This window comes from Mobula hypostoma, chromosome 9, assembly GCF_963921235.1.
Source record: "Mobula hypostoma chromosome 9, sMobHyp1.1, whole genome shotgun sequence".
Taxonomy (NCBI): Eukaryota; Metazoa; Chordata; class Chondrichthyes; order Myliobatiformes; family Myliobatidae; genus Mobula; species Mobula hypostoma.
The window spans coordinates 112,315,542-112,333,795 of record NC_086105.1 but is presented as its reverse complement, the minus strand read 5'-3'; the positions used below and the strand labels follow the sequence as shown (position 1 = coordinate 112,333,795).

At 41.1% G+C, this 18,254-nt stretch overlaps 1 protein-coding gene across 1 annotated transcript in view; it reads right to left on the bottom strand.

Annotated features, from left to right (window-relative positions):
* LOC134351963 (fascin-like) overlaps positions 1–17,352 on the bottom strand; it is a 71,882-nt gene extending 54,530 nt beyond the window's left edge. The window contains exon 1 of the mRNA XM_063058932.1: positions 17,295–17,352. Within this exon, the coding sequence (XP_062915002.1) occupies positions 17,295–17,337 (43 nt within the window). The 5' untranslated portion in view covers positions 17,338–17,352. The remainder of the gene's footprint in view (positions 1–17,294) is intronic.
* Between the last annotated feature and the right edge of the window lie 902 nt (positions 17,353–18,254).

The window sequence follows — 18,254 nt, the reverse complement described above, 5'->3', positions numbered from 1 at the left end:
CACATTCTTTCAATTATGGGGAAAATAACCAGATTTCAATCTGATGCAAAAGGTGTTTGGATTGTTTCATTATATCAGCAGTTTCTGGCATTGATGGTAGTATATTTGAATCTTCCTTCTTTGCTTGATTAAACAGTTCTTCATTTATAACTGCATCTATCTAATCATTGCTGGAACTGTTTATTTGCATCTAAAATGCTTTTCTGTTGGCGTCTTGCCATTTCAGGATGTACGACAGATGAGGCTTGTTTTGATCTCACGAAGAAGGAAAACAAGCTGATTGTTAACAGGATGTGCAGCTGTGCCAAATGCCTATCCTCATGCATCCAGTCACCCCAGCGTACCCAGATTTACTTATGATATAACGGCCATGTACAGGGCATACAGCAATGCAAGTTTCAATATTCAATGCAATTTAGGATGTTGTCAATGGCCAATAAAAGTTCTAAAGAGGTGCATTCGAATGTGACCGTTGACATGAGAACAATTAAGTTGAGGAATTAGAGCACATGGTATTCTTCTTGGAACAGGGAAGATTAAAGGAACATTTAATGGAGTTATTTAATGTTATGAATGGACTATATGAAATAAAGAAGGGAACCTCTTTCAGCGAGCATGAGAGCTGAGGACACACATTTATAGGGGAGAGAGGAAGAGCGTATGTCACGATCTGGAATGTACCATATGAAAGGAACTTGGAAGTAGATTTAATGGTAACCTACAAATGAGAATTGAACAACCACTTACAAAAGAGGCAATGGACTGAGGGCAATGAAGTGAGGCCAGTTAGAAATTCATTCAAAGAGACTACACTGCCAAAGTGGGGCAAATGGTCTCTTTCTGTGCTCTACATTTTCAGGTACACACTGTATATTGTTACTTTACTGTTTATTTCCTGGGGGATAAATTCAGTGTTCCACCACATTAATCTCCAAAATAACACATTTTGCCTTAAGGTGAACTCATTGCCCGTGCAGCGCTTTGGGATTTCCATAATGATGCTAATATCGCAATTAGAGACACCACTGTAGCCATTTTTGTCCTGACTGTAGAAGCACAGGGGAGCTTATTGGGTTTTTCCATCGGTTAGGAGATAAGTTATCAACATGCTGAAAATCCACTGAGCATGGTTATGTCCAGTTGTTACCCTACAACTATCAGGCTCCTGAATGGGTGTGGATAACTTCAATCAGCACTACTCTGAGTTGATTCTGTGACCTGCAGACTCACTCTTAAGGACTTCTTCCAACTCATGTTCTCAGTATTATTTTTTATTTGCATAGTTTGTCTTGTCTTGCATGTTGGTTGTTAGTCAGCTTTTGTGCATTGTTTTAATATTCTATTGTATTTTTCTGTAAATGCCTGCAAGAAAATGTGTCTCAAAGTACTAAATGGTAGCATATACTGTACATACTTTGATAATAGATTTACTTCAAAGTTTGAACTTTGAGATCAGGCCTTGGCCCTTGTCTCAGTAATGCCATTTATAGAAAGTTCTGAACAATCGTGCCATGACAATGGCTTTTGGGACCGTCTGGTGAAGGAAGCCATTGAAATACAACTAGGGGAAAAGAATTTTAAGAAAGATGAAGGTCTCACTCTAGGTAAGAACTAGAATTCAATTGTAAACGAAGTGAGACAGTGGAAATCTGTTTGGATGAGGACTAACCAATCAAGAGGAACAGATAATAGGGGTATAAATACCACCAAACTAGACATACCCAGCCATCATACCTGATGAGGAAGGCAGGATTTGCCATCAAAACGTTGGTTAAAACTGATTACCTGTACCCGGCTGGAGCCCAAGAAGAGTTTATTAATTCTGAGCCAGTTCAACTGCTCAAGTTTTCCTGAAGTCTGTAGAGTCAAGGACTTTTTAAGGGCAGGCACTATTTTATGAAACAAATGCAGTAGCCAATTTATGCACAGCAAGCTCGCACACTCAACAATGTGATAATGACCCGGTGGTCTGGTTGATGCTGATGTTTGAGGAATAGCATTGATCCTTGCCCTGCTCTTTAAAAAAGTGCCAAAGTATCCTTTACAAGAACTTGGGAGTGCCAATGGTTTTGAAAAGACAGCACTTGTTCTGTGTGAGCCTAGATTCTGGTGATATATAGAATTCTACAGCTGAGATGTAACTGACAGGAGGGCAAGATCCGCCAGTGGCAGCTTTCATGTTTTGATATGAGCCAGATGTTCACTTACATTTCAATGACGTATGTAACACAAGATGCTTAACTTTTTTTCTTTAATACTTCCATTAACATTGCTGATTTTGTTGTTATGCATCTGCATTGCCCAGTTTTACCTTGAAACATGTTTCAAGGCTTTGATCTCTGCAAGTAATGTATAATTTGATCTTTATAAATCATTCAGGCTTAATGCCTGAATCAGGCAGGTATCCCAGGCATTAGCAGTCAGCTAATCCAAAATGGCAATTACCTGACTTTGATAAAAGATAGTCTACTGAGTTTTTCTAGCCTTGATTCAGGAAGCTGCTTCGTGTTTTAGACTGAACTGCTCTCTCACAAATACATGAGTATTTCTACGATTATATTTCTATGATTGGCTCAATGGCAGAACATCCATCTCTAAGATAAAATAGATAGAAATTGGATTTCTGGTTACTAAATGGGTGCTGCAGATTGAGTTAATGCCAAATTGAAGGTTGGGATATCCTTGCTTTAAGAAATCATTATTGTGCTTTGGTTCACTTTTAGAGTATTAAACCAAACTTACTTCAATGATGAAAACTGTTTTCTAGTGAGGCAAATACTGTATCAGTAACCTACTGTACTGACCAATAGGAAATATCATGATCCCACAAAAAGGGTTCATTCCTGACCTCTAGGACTCTCTAACTCCATGGCATTTTCCCAGGTACTCTAGCCGTTTTTCAGCACATCTAAAAGTTTTACTGGCTGGCAGGTTAATTTCCAAGTGTTTGTACGGCATTGATGGGAATGTGGGGAGAACAGATCTCAGGGAAAGTTAATAGCAAATGATTAGTAGAGTGCTGTAAAGGGCCTTAGCTCAAGACATCGACAGTTTATTCCCCTCCAGACTTGCTGAGTTCTTCCATCATTCTTTACATGTTCCTCCTGAATTCTGGCACCTGCAGAATCCCTTGTGTGTGGTAAAAATGAGACTGTTCTGTGAGCTGGAATAGACTTAAAGGGCTGGATTTACTCCCTCTATGTCATCTGAAGTAAGTAGTTCAATGCTTTCAAAGCAATTCTTCCATTGTAGTCTGTGTGCCCCAGCACCAGCTCACCCATCCCTGTGCCCTGCTGTGGAAAGGACTCAGTAACCGCTGCTATGTTTGTGAGAGGCTCCAAACCTCTGTGGTTGGTAGAAGCCATCAATCAGGTCCACAGTATTCTGAACTTGAATGTTTGGTCTTTACAGAGGTTGCCAGCACCAGTTTATTAAAGAAAATTAATGGAGTATTTTTTGGATGTTAATATATGGGGTTTGGATGTGGGAAGTTCATTTTAAATCAATCATAGCTCACTACTTTTGCTTTTGCTTCAATAACTTGAACTATTATGAATTACTTATAGGCTTAGATTGCAACCTTTTAATGCAGTTTCCATTTTTAGATAATAAAATTAAACTGTGAACATCAATGATGTCATAATGAACAGGGTAAATGACAGAGAAATGAACTGAATAAGGGTGAATGATGCTTAAAAATGCACAGTAAAGATTCCCAGTGGGTGTGAATGCCCTATCATGTGGATTTTTACTTATCATTCCATGACTGATCCACAAATAAAAAGACACAAGATACATTTGTAGGCTTCCAAGTTTACTGTCTACACAAGGTTTCAGCACACTATTGAGGCTAACAGATTGATATGGAGGTGAGATGCGGTCCAAGAAATTTTGTAGCCAAATGTATTTATTAATAAGGTGAATATGTAACCCTCTCACCACGGCTTGTAATAAACCAGTCTTGTTAGCTAAATCTGGCTAACAGCCATGTGACTCCGCATTGCATGGGTAATGGTGAGAAGGCCATTTTCAATAAGCAACACACATCTAGGATCAGTTTGATTCGGTTCAATCCAACAGGAAAGTTGGAATATTCTGATAAGGGAACAAGAATTATGGTGAGTGCTGTGTAAATGCAGCCCCATGCAAAGTTATCATTTGCCAGGGAAATAACAGACCTTACACCAGCATAAAATTAATGTGGAAGTAAATTTAAAGATATTTCAACTTTAACAAACAGTTAATAGAGAAAAAAACTAAAAGGGCCCAGTACAGTTAAACCAGTCTAAATGTGCACATAAACGTTGGAGCTCATTTCTGGAGTAGTCGAGTGCTTCACTATGATTACTTGCATGCTGAACCCATGTTCTGCATGAAAGACACCAGCCAAAGTCCAAACTTCCCTTGAAGACCATGAGTGTAATTGATAAGGTGGATGATCACAGTTTTCTTCCCAGGGTAGGGGTGTCTAAAACCAGAGGGCATAGATGTAAGGTGACTTGGGAAAGATTTAAACAGGACCTATCAGGAAAGAGGTGAGTACAGTGGATTCTGGTTAATTGGGCCATTGGTCAATCAAGGCAGCCACTTATTTGGGACAACTCTTAAAGAACAGAAACTAATTGAGAAAATAGCTGGGATTTCCTTTCTTTATTTGGGACACTATACAGCTTAAGTGGGGTAGGCTGTTGCTGAATAGGTTCTAATTAGCATCCATAACATGCACTTGCAAGGCTGTTAGACAGAACACCATGCTTAGAGCAAACTGTTTTTAAAGAGCATCAGTTGCATGTGTTTGTGTTCAAAAAGCAGTGACTTTTGTCACTAGTAGTTGGTGAGAATTAAGCAGTAAGGTGATTCTGAACCGTTTTGTTCACTGCGGTTTCAAGCATTCTGGCTTGGAGATGCCAGAAACAGCCGGGAGTGAAAATGAAATGATTTTACCGCTTCAACAAGTAAGTAATTATAAGGAATTTGAAGGTATCAACAATCATCTTGAATGTTACAATGAAAATGAAGATTTGGAGGATGCAATTGTTTATCGTATTCTGTGAAGGCAGTACGACCTACGCTAAGGGTCTGCGCTGATTTTGTTCATTGCATACGCTGGATGAATTCCTCTGTCAATAACTATTAGGAATTAATTCACAGTTTTATAGTACTGTAGTACTATTGATATTGTCCTAATTTGTTTTTCAGATTGTCTTTTTTTTATGTCTTTATTGCTATTTCCATGAAACTTTGGTGAATTGGGACAGCCACTTGATTGGGCCAAAATGTACTGGTCCTAATGTGTCCCAATTAACTGGAATCCACTGTATATGAAATAAGCTGCCAGAGGAAGTGTTTGAGGCTGGAACAATTACCAACTTTAAAAGATATTTGGACAAGAGCATGGATATGAAAGGTTTAGAGGGATAAGAGAGATAAATGGAACCCATTCATGTAGGCATTTTGGTCAGCATGGAGTATTTGGGCTCAAGGCCCCCTTCCTTGCTCTATAACTCAATGACATTAGAATTATTACTAACTCATGGTTGAAATCTCAGACTTGGCTTTTATTTATTTAACATTCCTAACAAAGCAAAATAACTGTTTTCTTTGCCTCTTCACCCAGTCCTGTGGTCTTCCTCTGCTCTTCGGGCTAGTGATCTGCAATGGGCATGTGTGTGTGAACGTCCTTCCAAACTACATTGAACCAATTAGAATTGACGAATCGCTCTGAGAACTGAAGTGGAACTTTATGGTCAGATTGCCAGTAATCTGTGAGCCTGACTACTGGCATGCTGACTAGTGTTAGGAGTCAGGTCTTCCAAACATTTGATGGCCAGGATCTAGATTAATGTGAACTGCCTGAGGATCAGTGCTGCATACCAAAGTCTTGAGAACAGTATCAAAGCTGTCATTCTAGTGCAATCTGATAGAATATTATATTGTAGAATGTACTGTCTCAAGATGAGACGTTACAGTAAAGTCCTGTCAGATTTCTCCTTGATGGAAGGGATCCCATAGCACTGCCCAAAAGTAAAAAGAGAGTTCTTTCTATCTCACATGATTTTGCTGTTTGTAAATTAGTGGTTCCCAGAATTTTTTTCTGGTTACCACACCCTTGGCTCTCAGACTACATCCCCAGCATCCCCCTCTCCCTTTCTGGCCATTACGTAAAAACAATAAAGGGTCTTGATTGTGATGCACAGTGAAAGAAAATAGGAACTGCAAATTTAAACCAGTGACAAATAATTGGAAAAGCTATTCAAATCTATATAAAGCTACAAATAAAATTATTTTCATCAACAATTTTAGAGTGTACATTAGTAGTCCAACTGTACTCGACTTCATTGTTTTTTCATCTTTCAGTGAGGTGGATAGGCTTGCTGTAGTGATATCAGCTTCTCAACATCAGGCTGACTGTCACTCAGGAGCCTCAGATCTCCACGTTCAGTAATTTGCAGTCAGTTTCATTGTTTTGAAAGAAGTTGGGCAACTGCACTGAAATCACACTCCACTAAATATAATGCTGGAAAGGCAATAAAGTACATGCAGGATAGCTTTTAGAGATTTCTTTCTTCCACCAAAAGTCATGATTTTTTTTAACTTTGTCTTCGGCTCAAAGTCATTTTGTACCGAGATCTGTTTTCCTCTATCCTTCCTGTTAATTCCTCATTACAAGTGTTCCAGAATGGATTTATTACGCAATCTGCATTTGGATCGAGAGAAGATCTTGAAATCTCTCTGACATGACTTTATGCATCTCACCCAGGTGGGCACAGTATACTTGAAGATCATTATCTGGTATTCTTTCTTTCTCTTCCAGCTCAGAGAGGCTCAAAATTGAAAAAGGTGTCACAACAGCCAATGTTGCATTTAAACAGGGTTAACTTGGACAGATATGAGAAGATGACTGATTAGACTTTGATAAGATTCACATCAATTCCTTGCAATTAATGATTGATGTCATTAAATTTTCTGTGTAATTCTGACAAATAAGCAGCATCGTTCTGAATATTCTTGGGTTGATTACGAAATGAAGCATTCAAGTTTTCGAAGCATTTTTTCAGTTTCAAAAAATGCACAATAGAGTCTCAGGCAGTTTCCTTTTGAGAGCCATCTGACTTCTGTGTGCAACAGCAAGTGTTCAAACTTTTCATCATTCTCAAAACAAAGCTCTCAAAGTCGTTGAGAATTGAGAGCATGGCACTTGATTTTATTTACTGCTGTGATAAAATTATTTATTGACTTGTACAGCTGATCACTTGGGTTTTTTGTTACAAGATGTAGACTGAGAATTACACAGTGAATGGTAAATATATTAGGTGCAGCTCTTTTCAAGAAATTAATTACCCTCGGTGGTGTCCTGTCATTGATGGTGTCCCATCTGTTGCACAAGCAAGAATGTTAGTGAGCAGAATGTCCTCTTTGAAAAATTGCTCATCAACTTGAAATATTGACTCCACCTTCGTATCTGTTTTTAGTCCCCTTGCAAATGACAACTCTGAAGTGACTGAAAATAAGCCAAGTTATTGTTTGCTTTATCAGAATGTATCCTCTTCAGATGTTCAAGAAGCCTGGACTGTTTCATTGACTCATTTGGAAAAGCATTTTCACACAACAGACACATTGGCTGCTATTGGTTGCTTGGTGCTGGTATAAATCCATATTTCAGCTACTCTGCACCAAACTAGCTACACTTCTTTTTCATTTGGTATGCATATGGATTAATGACCATGATCAATTACCTGTTGTTTTAGTCCAACCTCAAGTGCTACGATCAATAAAGGGGAAAGTTATGATATCTCATAGCTCAGGCAAAACCTGACTCTCTGCCTGAAGGTACATAAAGTGAGGCAGTGACATCTCAGTTGGGCCATGGGCTAGAGAAATGCAGTCAAGACTATTTGGAAGTGCAGATTATGAACTCTTCCACAATGAACACCATACCCTAATTCACAGAAATTACATCCATGCATGATTAAAGTATGAGAATCGTACTCGCTAACACTGTACTATAGTACTGAACACCTATAATATGTGGACCAGTCCCAGAAATAACATGATTTCTTCAGTCCAGATTTCTCATGATATTATAAATACAGAAATGCCACATTGCTTTTCAACAACTAAAACATAGCTGAAGCAAAGTTTAAGACAACAGTGGGTTAGCAAGAGATAAGGTGATTTCATGATCATTATAAATATCTATCTGCACATAACAGAAATATTATCAAACAAAAATGTCAATGAGCCATCTGAGGTATTGGTGTATTGACAACAATGCTGCAGCCTTTTCTTCAATTACCTTCTTTTGGTAAATCTTGTCAACTTTGCAATCAAATTCTGCTCTTCCCTCACATCCACATTCTCATCTCTAACTTTTTCATTTGCTTCCATTGACCCTCAACTCAGGTGCCCTTCAGGGCTGTGTACGAAGCCCCCTCCTTTACTCTCTGTATATCCATGACTCAGTCGCCACCCACAGCTCCAATCTGCTAATTAAATTTGCTGACAACACTACACTGATTGGCCTAATCTCAAATAATAATGAGGCAAAAAAACAGAGAAGTCATCACCCTGACACAGTGGGGTCAAGAAAACAACTTCTCCCTCGATGTCGCAAAAACGAAGGAGCTGGTTGTAGACTTGGGAGGAATGGAGACAGGCTAACCCCTATAGACATTCATGGATCTGGATTTGAGAGGGTGAACACCTTTAAGTTCCTTGGCAGACACATCACTGAGGATCTCATGTGGTCTGTACATACTGACTGTGTGGTGAAAAAAGCACAACAGCCCTCTTTCGCCTCAGACAGTTGAAGAAATTTGATATTGGCCCCCAAGTTCTAAGAACTTTCTACAGGGACACAATTGAGAGCATCCTGACTAGCTGCATCACTGCCTGGTATGGGAACTGTACTTCTCTCAATTGCAGGACTCTGCAGAGTGGTGTGGACTGCCCAGCGCATCTGTAGATATGAATGTCCCATGATTCAGGATATTTACAAAGACAGGTGTGTAAAAAGGACGCAAAGGATCATTGGGGACCCGAGTCACCCCAATCACGAATTGTTCCAGCTGCTACCATTCAGGAATGTGTTCGTCCATCGTCGTCGATGAGGACCTCAACACCATTAGTCAAATGATGATGGTGTCGAGACTAGTGCTTGATTTGGATTTAAGTGAGGGAGAGTTGTGCAGTGTCAGCCTCACTCTCTCTTCCCAATTCCCATCTGGATCCAGTGGCAAGACAAGAGTCGAGATGGCTGGAGATGGGACTAGGCGCAGAGGATGACCAGGACGTCTCCTGTGTCTAGTCGTGCTCTACGCGTTCCACGACACTTGCAGAGACCGCCTTCTTGACCGTTGGACCTTCCATTGGTCTCGTCTGCTCAATCCGTCAGAGTCTGTCTTCACATGCTGGGATAGACAACTCCCTACCTCACCGAGGGTTTGAGACCTGTCAGCTACCCTCACCTGGTTAGCCAGCTTGTCGAAGCCGTTGCCCGGGGTGTGGCCGCTGTCGCATGCAAACAGCTACGGGGAGCTACAGGTGAGAGCTGAGTGCCAGGTGGGGACCAAAGGTGGACAAACCGCCTTGAAAAGGACGCAACATGTTCCCCCAGCAGAGGTGCTACCCCTCCCTGACACCCTAGACACCCTCTGGAAACAGTACCGCAACATAAAAACCAGGACCAACAGGCTCCGGGACAGCTTCTTCCACCAGGCCATCAGACTGATTAATTCATGCTGATACAATTGTATTTCTATGTTATATTAACTGTCCTCCTGTTGTACATACTAATTATTATAAATTACTATAAATTGCACATTGCACATTTAGACAGAGACGTAACATAAAGATTTTTACTCCTCATGTATATGAAGGATGTAAGTAATATAGTCAATTCAATTCAAAACCTTTGACATAGTCTATCAAACAGTACCCACCATGGGTCTCTGACTTCTCTGAATGATCTTAACTCTACTTTCTGTAAGATAATACATTCTTTCAACCTGTTCATTTTTGTTAGGTTTAATAATGTCGTCTTCAGAAAGGTGGCTTTTGATACAGCTTTCGTTTTCCTCAACTGGGATTCTGCTCCACCCAAATAGATGGGGCCTTGGACATTACCTGTCCCATGACCTGTACACCTCTGCCCCTGTCAGCCTCATATCTATTATTTTTACCAGCCCACCAGCCTCAATATTATGAAGTTGTTCCCTGCCACTTCCAGCTTGCCCATAACCAAACATGTCGTCCTACCTTCCTGCAGCAATGTGAAGAACAAACCCAGATGCCATCACCCTGCAGTTTGAGAGGGAGAAGCTAAAGTCAGATGTATCAGTACTGCAGTGGAGTAAAGGGAATTACAGAGGCATGAGAGAGGAGCTGGCCAAAACTGATTAGAAGGGAACACTAGCAGGAATGATGGTGGACCGGCAATGGCTGGAGTTTCTGGGAACAAATTGGAAAATGCAGGATAGATACATCCCAAAGAAGTATTCTAAAGGCAGGATGACACAACTGTGGCTGACAAGAGAAGTCAAAGCCAACATAAAAGCAAAAGAGAGGGCATATAATAGAGAAAAAATTAGTGGGAAGTTAGAGGATTGGGAAGTTTTTAAAAGCCAACAGAGGACAACTAAAAAAAATCATAAAGAAGGAGAAGATGGAGTATGAAGATAAGCTAACCAATAATATTAAAGAGGATATCAAAAGTTTCTTCAGATAGATACAGGACCACTGCAAAATGATGCTGCAGAGGCAGTAATGGGGGACAAGGAAATGGTGGATGAACTGAATAAGTATTCTGTATCAGTTTTCACTAAGGAGGACATTAGCAGTATGCTGGAAGTTTGGGAGTGTCAGAGGACGGAAATTGATGAATTTCCCATTACTAGGGAGAAGGTTCTTGGGAAACTGAAAGGTCTGAAGTTAGGTAAGTCACCTGGACCAGATGGTCTATAGCCCTGGATACCGAGAGAGATTGTTAAAGAAATTGTGGATGCATTGTTAATGGCCTTTCAAAAATCAATGGATTCTGCATAGTTCTGGAGGACTGGAAAATTGCAAATTAACTCCACTCTTCAAGAAGGGAGAGAGGCAGAAGAAATGAAATTATAGGCCAGTTAGTCTGACCTCAATGGTCGGGAAAGTGTTGGAGTCGATTGTTAAGGATGTGGTTTCAGGGTACTTGGAGGCACATGATAAAATTGGCCAAAGTCAGCATGGTTTCCTTAAGAGAAAATCCTGCTTGACAAATCTTTTGGAATTCTTTGAAGAAGCAAGATAGACAAAGGAGAATTGGTTAATATTGTGTACTCAGATTTTCAGAAGGCCTTTGACAATGTGCCACGCATGAGACTGCTTGACAAGTTAAGAGCCTATGATATTACAGGGAAGATAGAGCATTGGCTGATTGGCAGGAGGCAAAGTGTGGGAATAAAGGGAGCCTTTTCTGGTTGGCTGCTGGCGATTAGTGGTGTTCCACAGGGCTCTATGTTAGGATAGCTTCTTTTTAAGTTGTATGTCAATTTTCTGAATGAAGGATTTGATGGTTTTGTGATTGTTTGCGGATGATATGAAAGATTGTACAGGATTCCCAAAAGGTTAATTTTTTGGGTTGAGTCAGTGGTGAAGAAGGCAAATGCAACATTAGTATTCATTTCAAGAGGTACAGAATATAAAAGCAACAATGTAATGTTGAGGCTTTATAAGGCACTGGGTGAGGCCCCACTTGGAGCATTGTGAGCCGTTTTGGGCCTTTTATCTAATAAAGGGTGTGCTAACATTGAAGAGGGTTGAAAGGAGGTTCATGAAAGGCTTTTCATATGAGGAGCGTCTGATGCCTCTGGGCCTGTATCACTGAAATTCAGAAGATTGGGGTCAATCCCATTGATATCAATTGAGTATCATTGACCTCAATACAGTAGATGTGGAGAGGATGTTTCCAATGGTGGGGGTCTAAGACCAGAGGACACTACCTCAGAATAGAGGGATGTCCATTTAGACTGCAGATGAGGAGGAATTTCTTTAGCCAGAGAGTGGTGAATCTGTATAATTCTTTGCCACAGGCGGTTCTGGAGGCCAAGTCATTGGGTATATTTAAGGCAGAGGTTGATAGATTCTTGATTATTCAGAGCATGAAGGGCTATGGGGAGAAGGCAGGAGACTGAGGCTGAGAGGGAAATGGATCAGCTGTAATAAAATGGCAGAACCGAATTAATGGGCCAAATGGTCTTATTTTGCTACTATATTTTACGGCCTTATGGCCTTAATTACACCCAAAATCTTCATCCCTTCCAACAGCATTTTTCTATGTATGTGATGTCTACCCTTTAACCTGCTCCCTTTCCATAGTCTAGAACACCACTTCAAGGCAAAGCCGCAATTTTCCGGTACATTTTGTGATTCAGTAAATTCAGTGCTTATAAGCCTTCTAGGCTCAGAAATGTTAGCTCATAAAATTTTGGATAGCAGCTTTTCGGATTGATTCTCTTACTGACTTTACACCTCCTCCGGACACTACTTTCTCTGCATGTCTCATTACTATACCCTTTTGCCTGGGCCATCTGCTTGCCTTCTATCTTACAGCTTTGTTCCCTTTTGTTCTTCCCTAATGACCATCACATCCCCCACTTCTTTCATCAGCCTCCATCCCCACCCCCTCACATATCATTTCTTTTCACTGCCTCTGCACTTGTATGGAAACTTGTACGGTTCTTTTTCCTATTCTGATCAAAAAACATCGGCCTGAAACAATACTTATGAACGTAAAAAAATAGAAATTGCTGGCAACATTCAACAAGTCAGGGTGTACTTATGGAAAGAGAAATATATTTAGTACAGTAAACAGAAAGACAGTAAAAATTACCGAGACGATCCTCGGGATCTCCCTCCCCGCTATTTATAACATTTACCGGGGGAGTTGCAGGCAAAGGGCCCAAAGCATTTTCTGTTTTTATTTCAGATTTCCTGGTAAACCTCTCCTGCAATCTCTCCAAAGCCTTAACATCCTTCCTGTAATGGAGTGACCGGAAATCTAGATGTGGCCTAACAGAAGTTTTATAAAGCTGCAATATTAACTTCCTGACTTTTGAACCCAATGCCTCGACCAATAAAGGCAATCATATCATACATCTTATTAACCACCCTGTTAACCTGTGTAACCACTTTCAGGGAGCTCTGAACTTGGATGCCAAAATCCCTCTGCTCCTCAACACTTTTAAGTGTCTTGTCCTTAACAGTGTACTATCTCTTTACATTTAAAATCTGTCTGGCATTCTCCGCCCATATCAGCAACTGACCAATACCCCATTGTATTCTTTGCCAGTCTTCTATGCTATCCACTACACCACCAATCTTCATATTATCTGCACACCTACTAACCCCACCCCATCTACATTTTCATCCAGATCATTTATATACATCACAAACAGCAGAGGTCCCAGTACAGATCCCTGTAATCACGGACTTTATAGACTGATGTTGACTGAGAGATAAAGATTGGTTAGGGCACCAAGGAGAACTTCATGCTTTTTTTAAAGTCATGCATGGGACCTTTTGTATTCAAATGACAGAACAGATGGAACAATGCGTTTCTGGGAAAAATGAGGAAGGTGCAGGACATGCATATTCCAAAAATGAAGAAATACTCAAATGGTAAAATAGTACAACTGTGGCTGACAGGGGAAGTCGTCGTCGTGGCTATCCCTCGAGGTCGAGGATGATAGTCTTCGTTCTGAAGAAGTGGCCGACAGAGCGAAGACACCTGTGCGTGTATTTGTTTAACGTGTACTTGATGTTGCACTCCAAGAAGAACACGCTACTTCACAGATCAACCAACTGATTCCAATGGCATGGAAACCATGACGATTGGAGCTGATGGATTTGTTGCAGCCTTCATCCGCCTTCACAGCCGTTGAGTTCAAAGTAACTTTGTCTGCCTGTTCCACCGTTGAGTCTTGGTTGGATTGTTCTTTGTCAGGGACCTCACCCTTGATCTTACCGCCATGGGTGACCCTACCAGGAGCATAGCTCCAGACGGCATCGTTCTTGGGATCACAGGACCACACAAGCTTCTCCACCACGGAGACAGGGGAAGTCAAAACTATTGTAAAAGCTAAAGAAAGGGCATACAACAAAGCAAAAATTGGTGAGAAGATAGAGGATTGGGAAGCTTTTAAAAACCTACAGACAGCAACTAAAAAAATGATTAGCAGGGAAAAGATGAAATATGAAAGCAAGCTAGCAAATAATATCAAAGTGGATAGTGAAAGTTTTTCAAGTATATTAAAAAATAAAAGAGAAATGAGAGTGGATATAGGACCACTAGAAAATGAGGCAGGAGAAATAATAATGGGGGGCAAGGAGATGGCTGATGAATTAAATGAGTATATTGCATCAGTCTTCACTGTGGAAGACACTAGCAGTATACCTGATGTTGCAGTGTGTGAAGGAAGAGAAGTGGGTGCAGTTACTGTTACAAGAGAGAAGGTACTCAAAAAGCTGAAAGACCTAAAGGTATGTAAATCACCCAGACTAGAGGAACTACACCCTAGGGTTCTGAAAGAGGTAGTGTTAAAGATTATGGTGGCATTAGAACTGATCTTTCAAAAACCATTGGACTTTGGCATGGTGCCAGAGGACTGGAAAATTGCAAATATTACTCCACTTTTTAAGAAAGGAGGAGGGCAGCAGAAAGGAAATTATAGACCAGTTAACCTGACCTCAGTGGTTGGGAAGATGTTAGAGTCAATTGTAAAGGATGAGGTGATGGAGTACTTGGTGATACAGGACAAGATAATACAAAGTCATCATGGTTTTCTTCAAGGAAAATCCTGGCTGATGAACCCGTTGAAATTCTTTGAAGAGATTACAGGTAGGACAAAGGGGATGCAGTGGATGTACATTTGGACTTTCAGGAGGACCTTGACAAAGTGCCACACATGAGGCTGCTTACCAAGTTAAGAGTCCATGGTATTACAGGAAAGTTACTAACATGGTTAGATAATTGGCTGATTGGTAGGAGGCAGCGAGTGGAAATAAAGGGATCCTTTGCTGGTTGGCTGCCAGTGACTAGTGGTGTTCTGCAGGGCTCGGCATTGGGACCACTTCTTTTTATACTGTATAAGTGATTTAGATGATGGAATAGATAGCTTTGTTGCCAAGTTTGCAGATGATATGAAGATTGTGGAGGGGCAGGTAGTGTTGAGGAAACATGTAGGATGCAGAAGGACTTAGATAGATTAGGAGAATGGGCAAGAAAGTGGCAAATGAAATACAATGTTGGAAAATGCATGGTCATGCACTTTGGTAGTAGAAATAAATTTGTGGACTATTTTCTAAACGGAGAGAAAATCCAGGTATCTGAGATGCAGAGGGACTTGAGAGTCCTTGCGTAGAACACCTTGAAGGTTAACTTGCAGGTTGAATCGGTGGTGAGGAAGGCAAATACTATGTTAGCATTCATTTCAAGAGTTCTAGAATACAAGAGCAAGGATGTGAAGCTGAGCCTTTATAAGGCATTCTTGAGGCCACACCTTGAGTATTGTGAACAGTTTTGGGCTTCTCATCTTAGAAAAGATGTGCTGGCATTGGAGAGGGTCCAGAGGAAGTTCACAAGGATGATTCCAGGAATGAAAGGGATGTCATAACGTTTGATGGCTCTGGGTCTGTACTTGCTGGAATTCAAAAGGATGGGGGGGATCTTGTTGAAACCTTTTGAATATTGAAAGGCCTAGACAGAGTAGATATGGCAAGGTTGTTTCCCATAGTGGGAGAGCCTAGGACAAGAGTACACAGCCTCAGGATAGAGGAGCGCCCTTTCAAAACAGAGATGCAGAGAAATTTCTTCGCCAAAAGGTAGTGAATTTGTGGAATTTGTTGCCACATGCTGTTGTGGAGGCCAGGTAGTTGGGTGTATTTAAGGCAGAGATTGGTAGGTTCTTGATTGGACATGGCATCAAAGGTTACGGGGAGAAGGTCAGAAACTGGGGATGAGGAGAAGATAAACAAAAGGATCAGCCATGATTGAATGGCGGAGCAGACTTGATGGCCAGATGGCCTAATTCTGCTCCTATGTCATATGGTCTTATGGTCTTAATTTAGTGTCTCACCTGAGAGAAAAACAGAAAATGCTGGAAGTAGTCAGAAGGTTATTTGCATCTGTGGAAAGAAATAAAGAGTTAGTGTTTCAGATTTCAGATTCCCAACATCTGCGGGTTTTTTTTCAAATCTAGTCTGACAGTCAGCTGAATTACAAGGATACATGTTCACTGGTTGCATCAGTGGGTCTCCAATGGCCTCATCAAGGCTCAGACATTTCACCCAGAGGCTGAACCTGGGAGCATTTTAGCACTAGATAAACTATTGGGTTTGTGAGTTATGCAAGAGCTCCTGAAAATAAGTATTTACAATTTATTTAAATGCTGCTTTGTGGATCAAGAACAGCAAGAACATGTGCATCATTATGCAAAATTACAGTTGTAATTCTTCCTCTGGGAAAATTTGTACTTTTTATCATTGTGTGTTGTACTTTTTGTAGCAAGATAAGAACCTAGGAGTAACACGCACAAATTACTGGAGGAGCTCAGCCAGTCAGGCAGAATCTATGGAGGGAAATAACTGTTGATGTTTGGGGCTGAGATCATTCATCAAAACGTGAAAGGAAGAGAGTAGAGGCCAGAATAAAAGGGTGGGTGGTGGTTGAATCAGGTGAGGGAGAAAGGTGGGGAATAGAGAAAAGGGAAAAATATGAGAAACTGAGAGGTGATATATGGAAGAGGCAAAAGACTAAAGAAGAAGGAATCTGATAGGAGAGGACAGTAGACCACGAAATGAGGAGAAGGAGTGGGGAAGCAGAGGAGGATGAAGGTTATGGGCAGATCTTATGGGGGCATGGGAAGAAAATGTGAAGGGGTAATAAGGCTAGAGAAAACAAAAGTGGAGGGTAGAGGAAACAAAGGAATAGTTACCAGATGTTAGAGAAATCGATGTCGATGCCATCAGGTTAGAGGCTACTAAAATGGAATATGAAGTGTTGCTCCATCATTCTGTGCCTAGCTTCAATATAGCAGTAAGGAGGCTGTCAGTGTAGGAATGGGAAGTGGAATTAAAATGGCTGTCCACCAGTATATCTGGGCTGTCACAGTGGTCAGAGCAATCCCCAGTCTGCATTGGATATTCAACTCCTCTTTCGCCCTTTACACCAATTGGACGAGGGTCCCCTGCTTCTCCTTTCTCGAAAGGTGAATCTATTGGTCCTGCAACACCTGGTGGCCCTGATGCACCCAGTTTACCTGGAAATCCTCTTGGACCTGGTGAGCCTTTCTGTCCTTGCATGCCAGGAGGTCCCAGGTTGCCTTTTGGTCCCTGGTCGCCTCTTTCACCTGTCTTTCCTGGTGGTCCTGGAGCACCCTGCTTCCCTACTCCTGGCAGCCCCTGTGGGCCTGGCGGTCCTTGAATTCCAGCACCTGGTTTTCCTGGGTATCCTGGTGGGTCTGGCGGACCGGGGTATCCTTGTGGACCTTGTGGTCCTCGATGCCATCTCACTGTTAATAGAAATTGAAGAGATCTAGTTTACATTTCGGTATTGACTATATTTATATTGCTACATTATAAAGGTTGTACTGATTTCAATATCACTCTTTTATTAGGATGGACATTTTGAGAGGATTAGATGGATTTGCTGAGTATGCCTGCAGGAAAAAGAATCTCAGGGTTTTATGTGGTGACATTATTGTCCTATGATTATGAAATTTACTTTGAACTTTGAACCTTTGAGAATATAAAAGCAAGGATGTAATGGTAAAGCTTTATAAGTTGCAGGTGAGGCCTCATTTGAAGTACTGTGAGCAGTTTTGGGCCCCTTATTTACGAAAGGATGTGTTGACATTGGAGAGGGTTCAAAGGAGGTTAACAAAAATAATCAGTGGAATTCAGAAGAATGACGGGGGTCTCACTGAAACCTATTGAATGTTGAAACTCCTTGATAGAGTAGATTTGGAGAGGATGTTTCCTGCGGTGGGGGAGTCTAAGACCAGAGGACACAGCCTCAAAATAGGGGGATGTCCATTTAGAATGGAGATGAAGGGGGACTTCTTTAGCCAGGGAGTGGTGAATCTGTGGAGTTTGTTGCTACTGTTGGCTGTGGAGGCCAGGTTGTTGGACATATTTAAGGCAGAGGTTGATAGATTCTTGATGTGCCTGCTAATCTCTCCTACAATTTAAAGTGGTCCATTAGGCCCATATGACTAGGA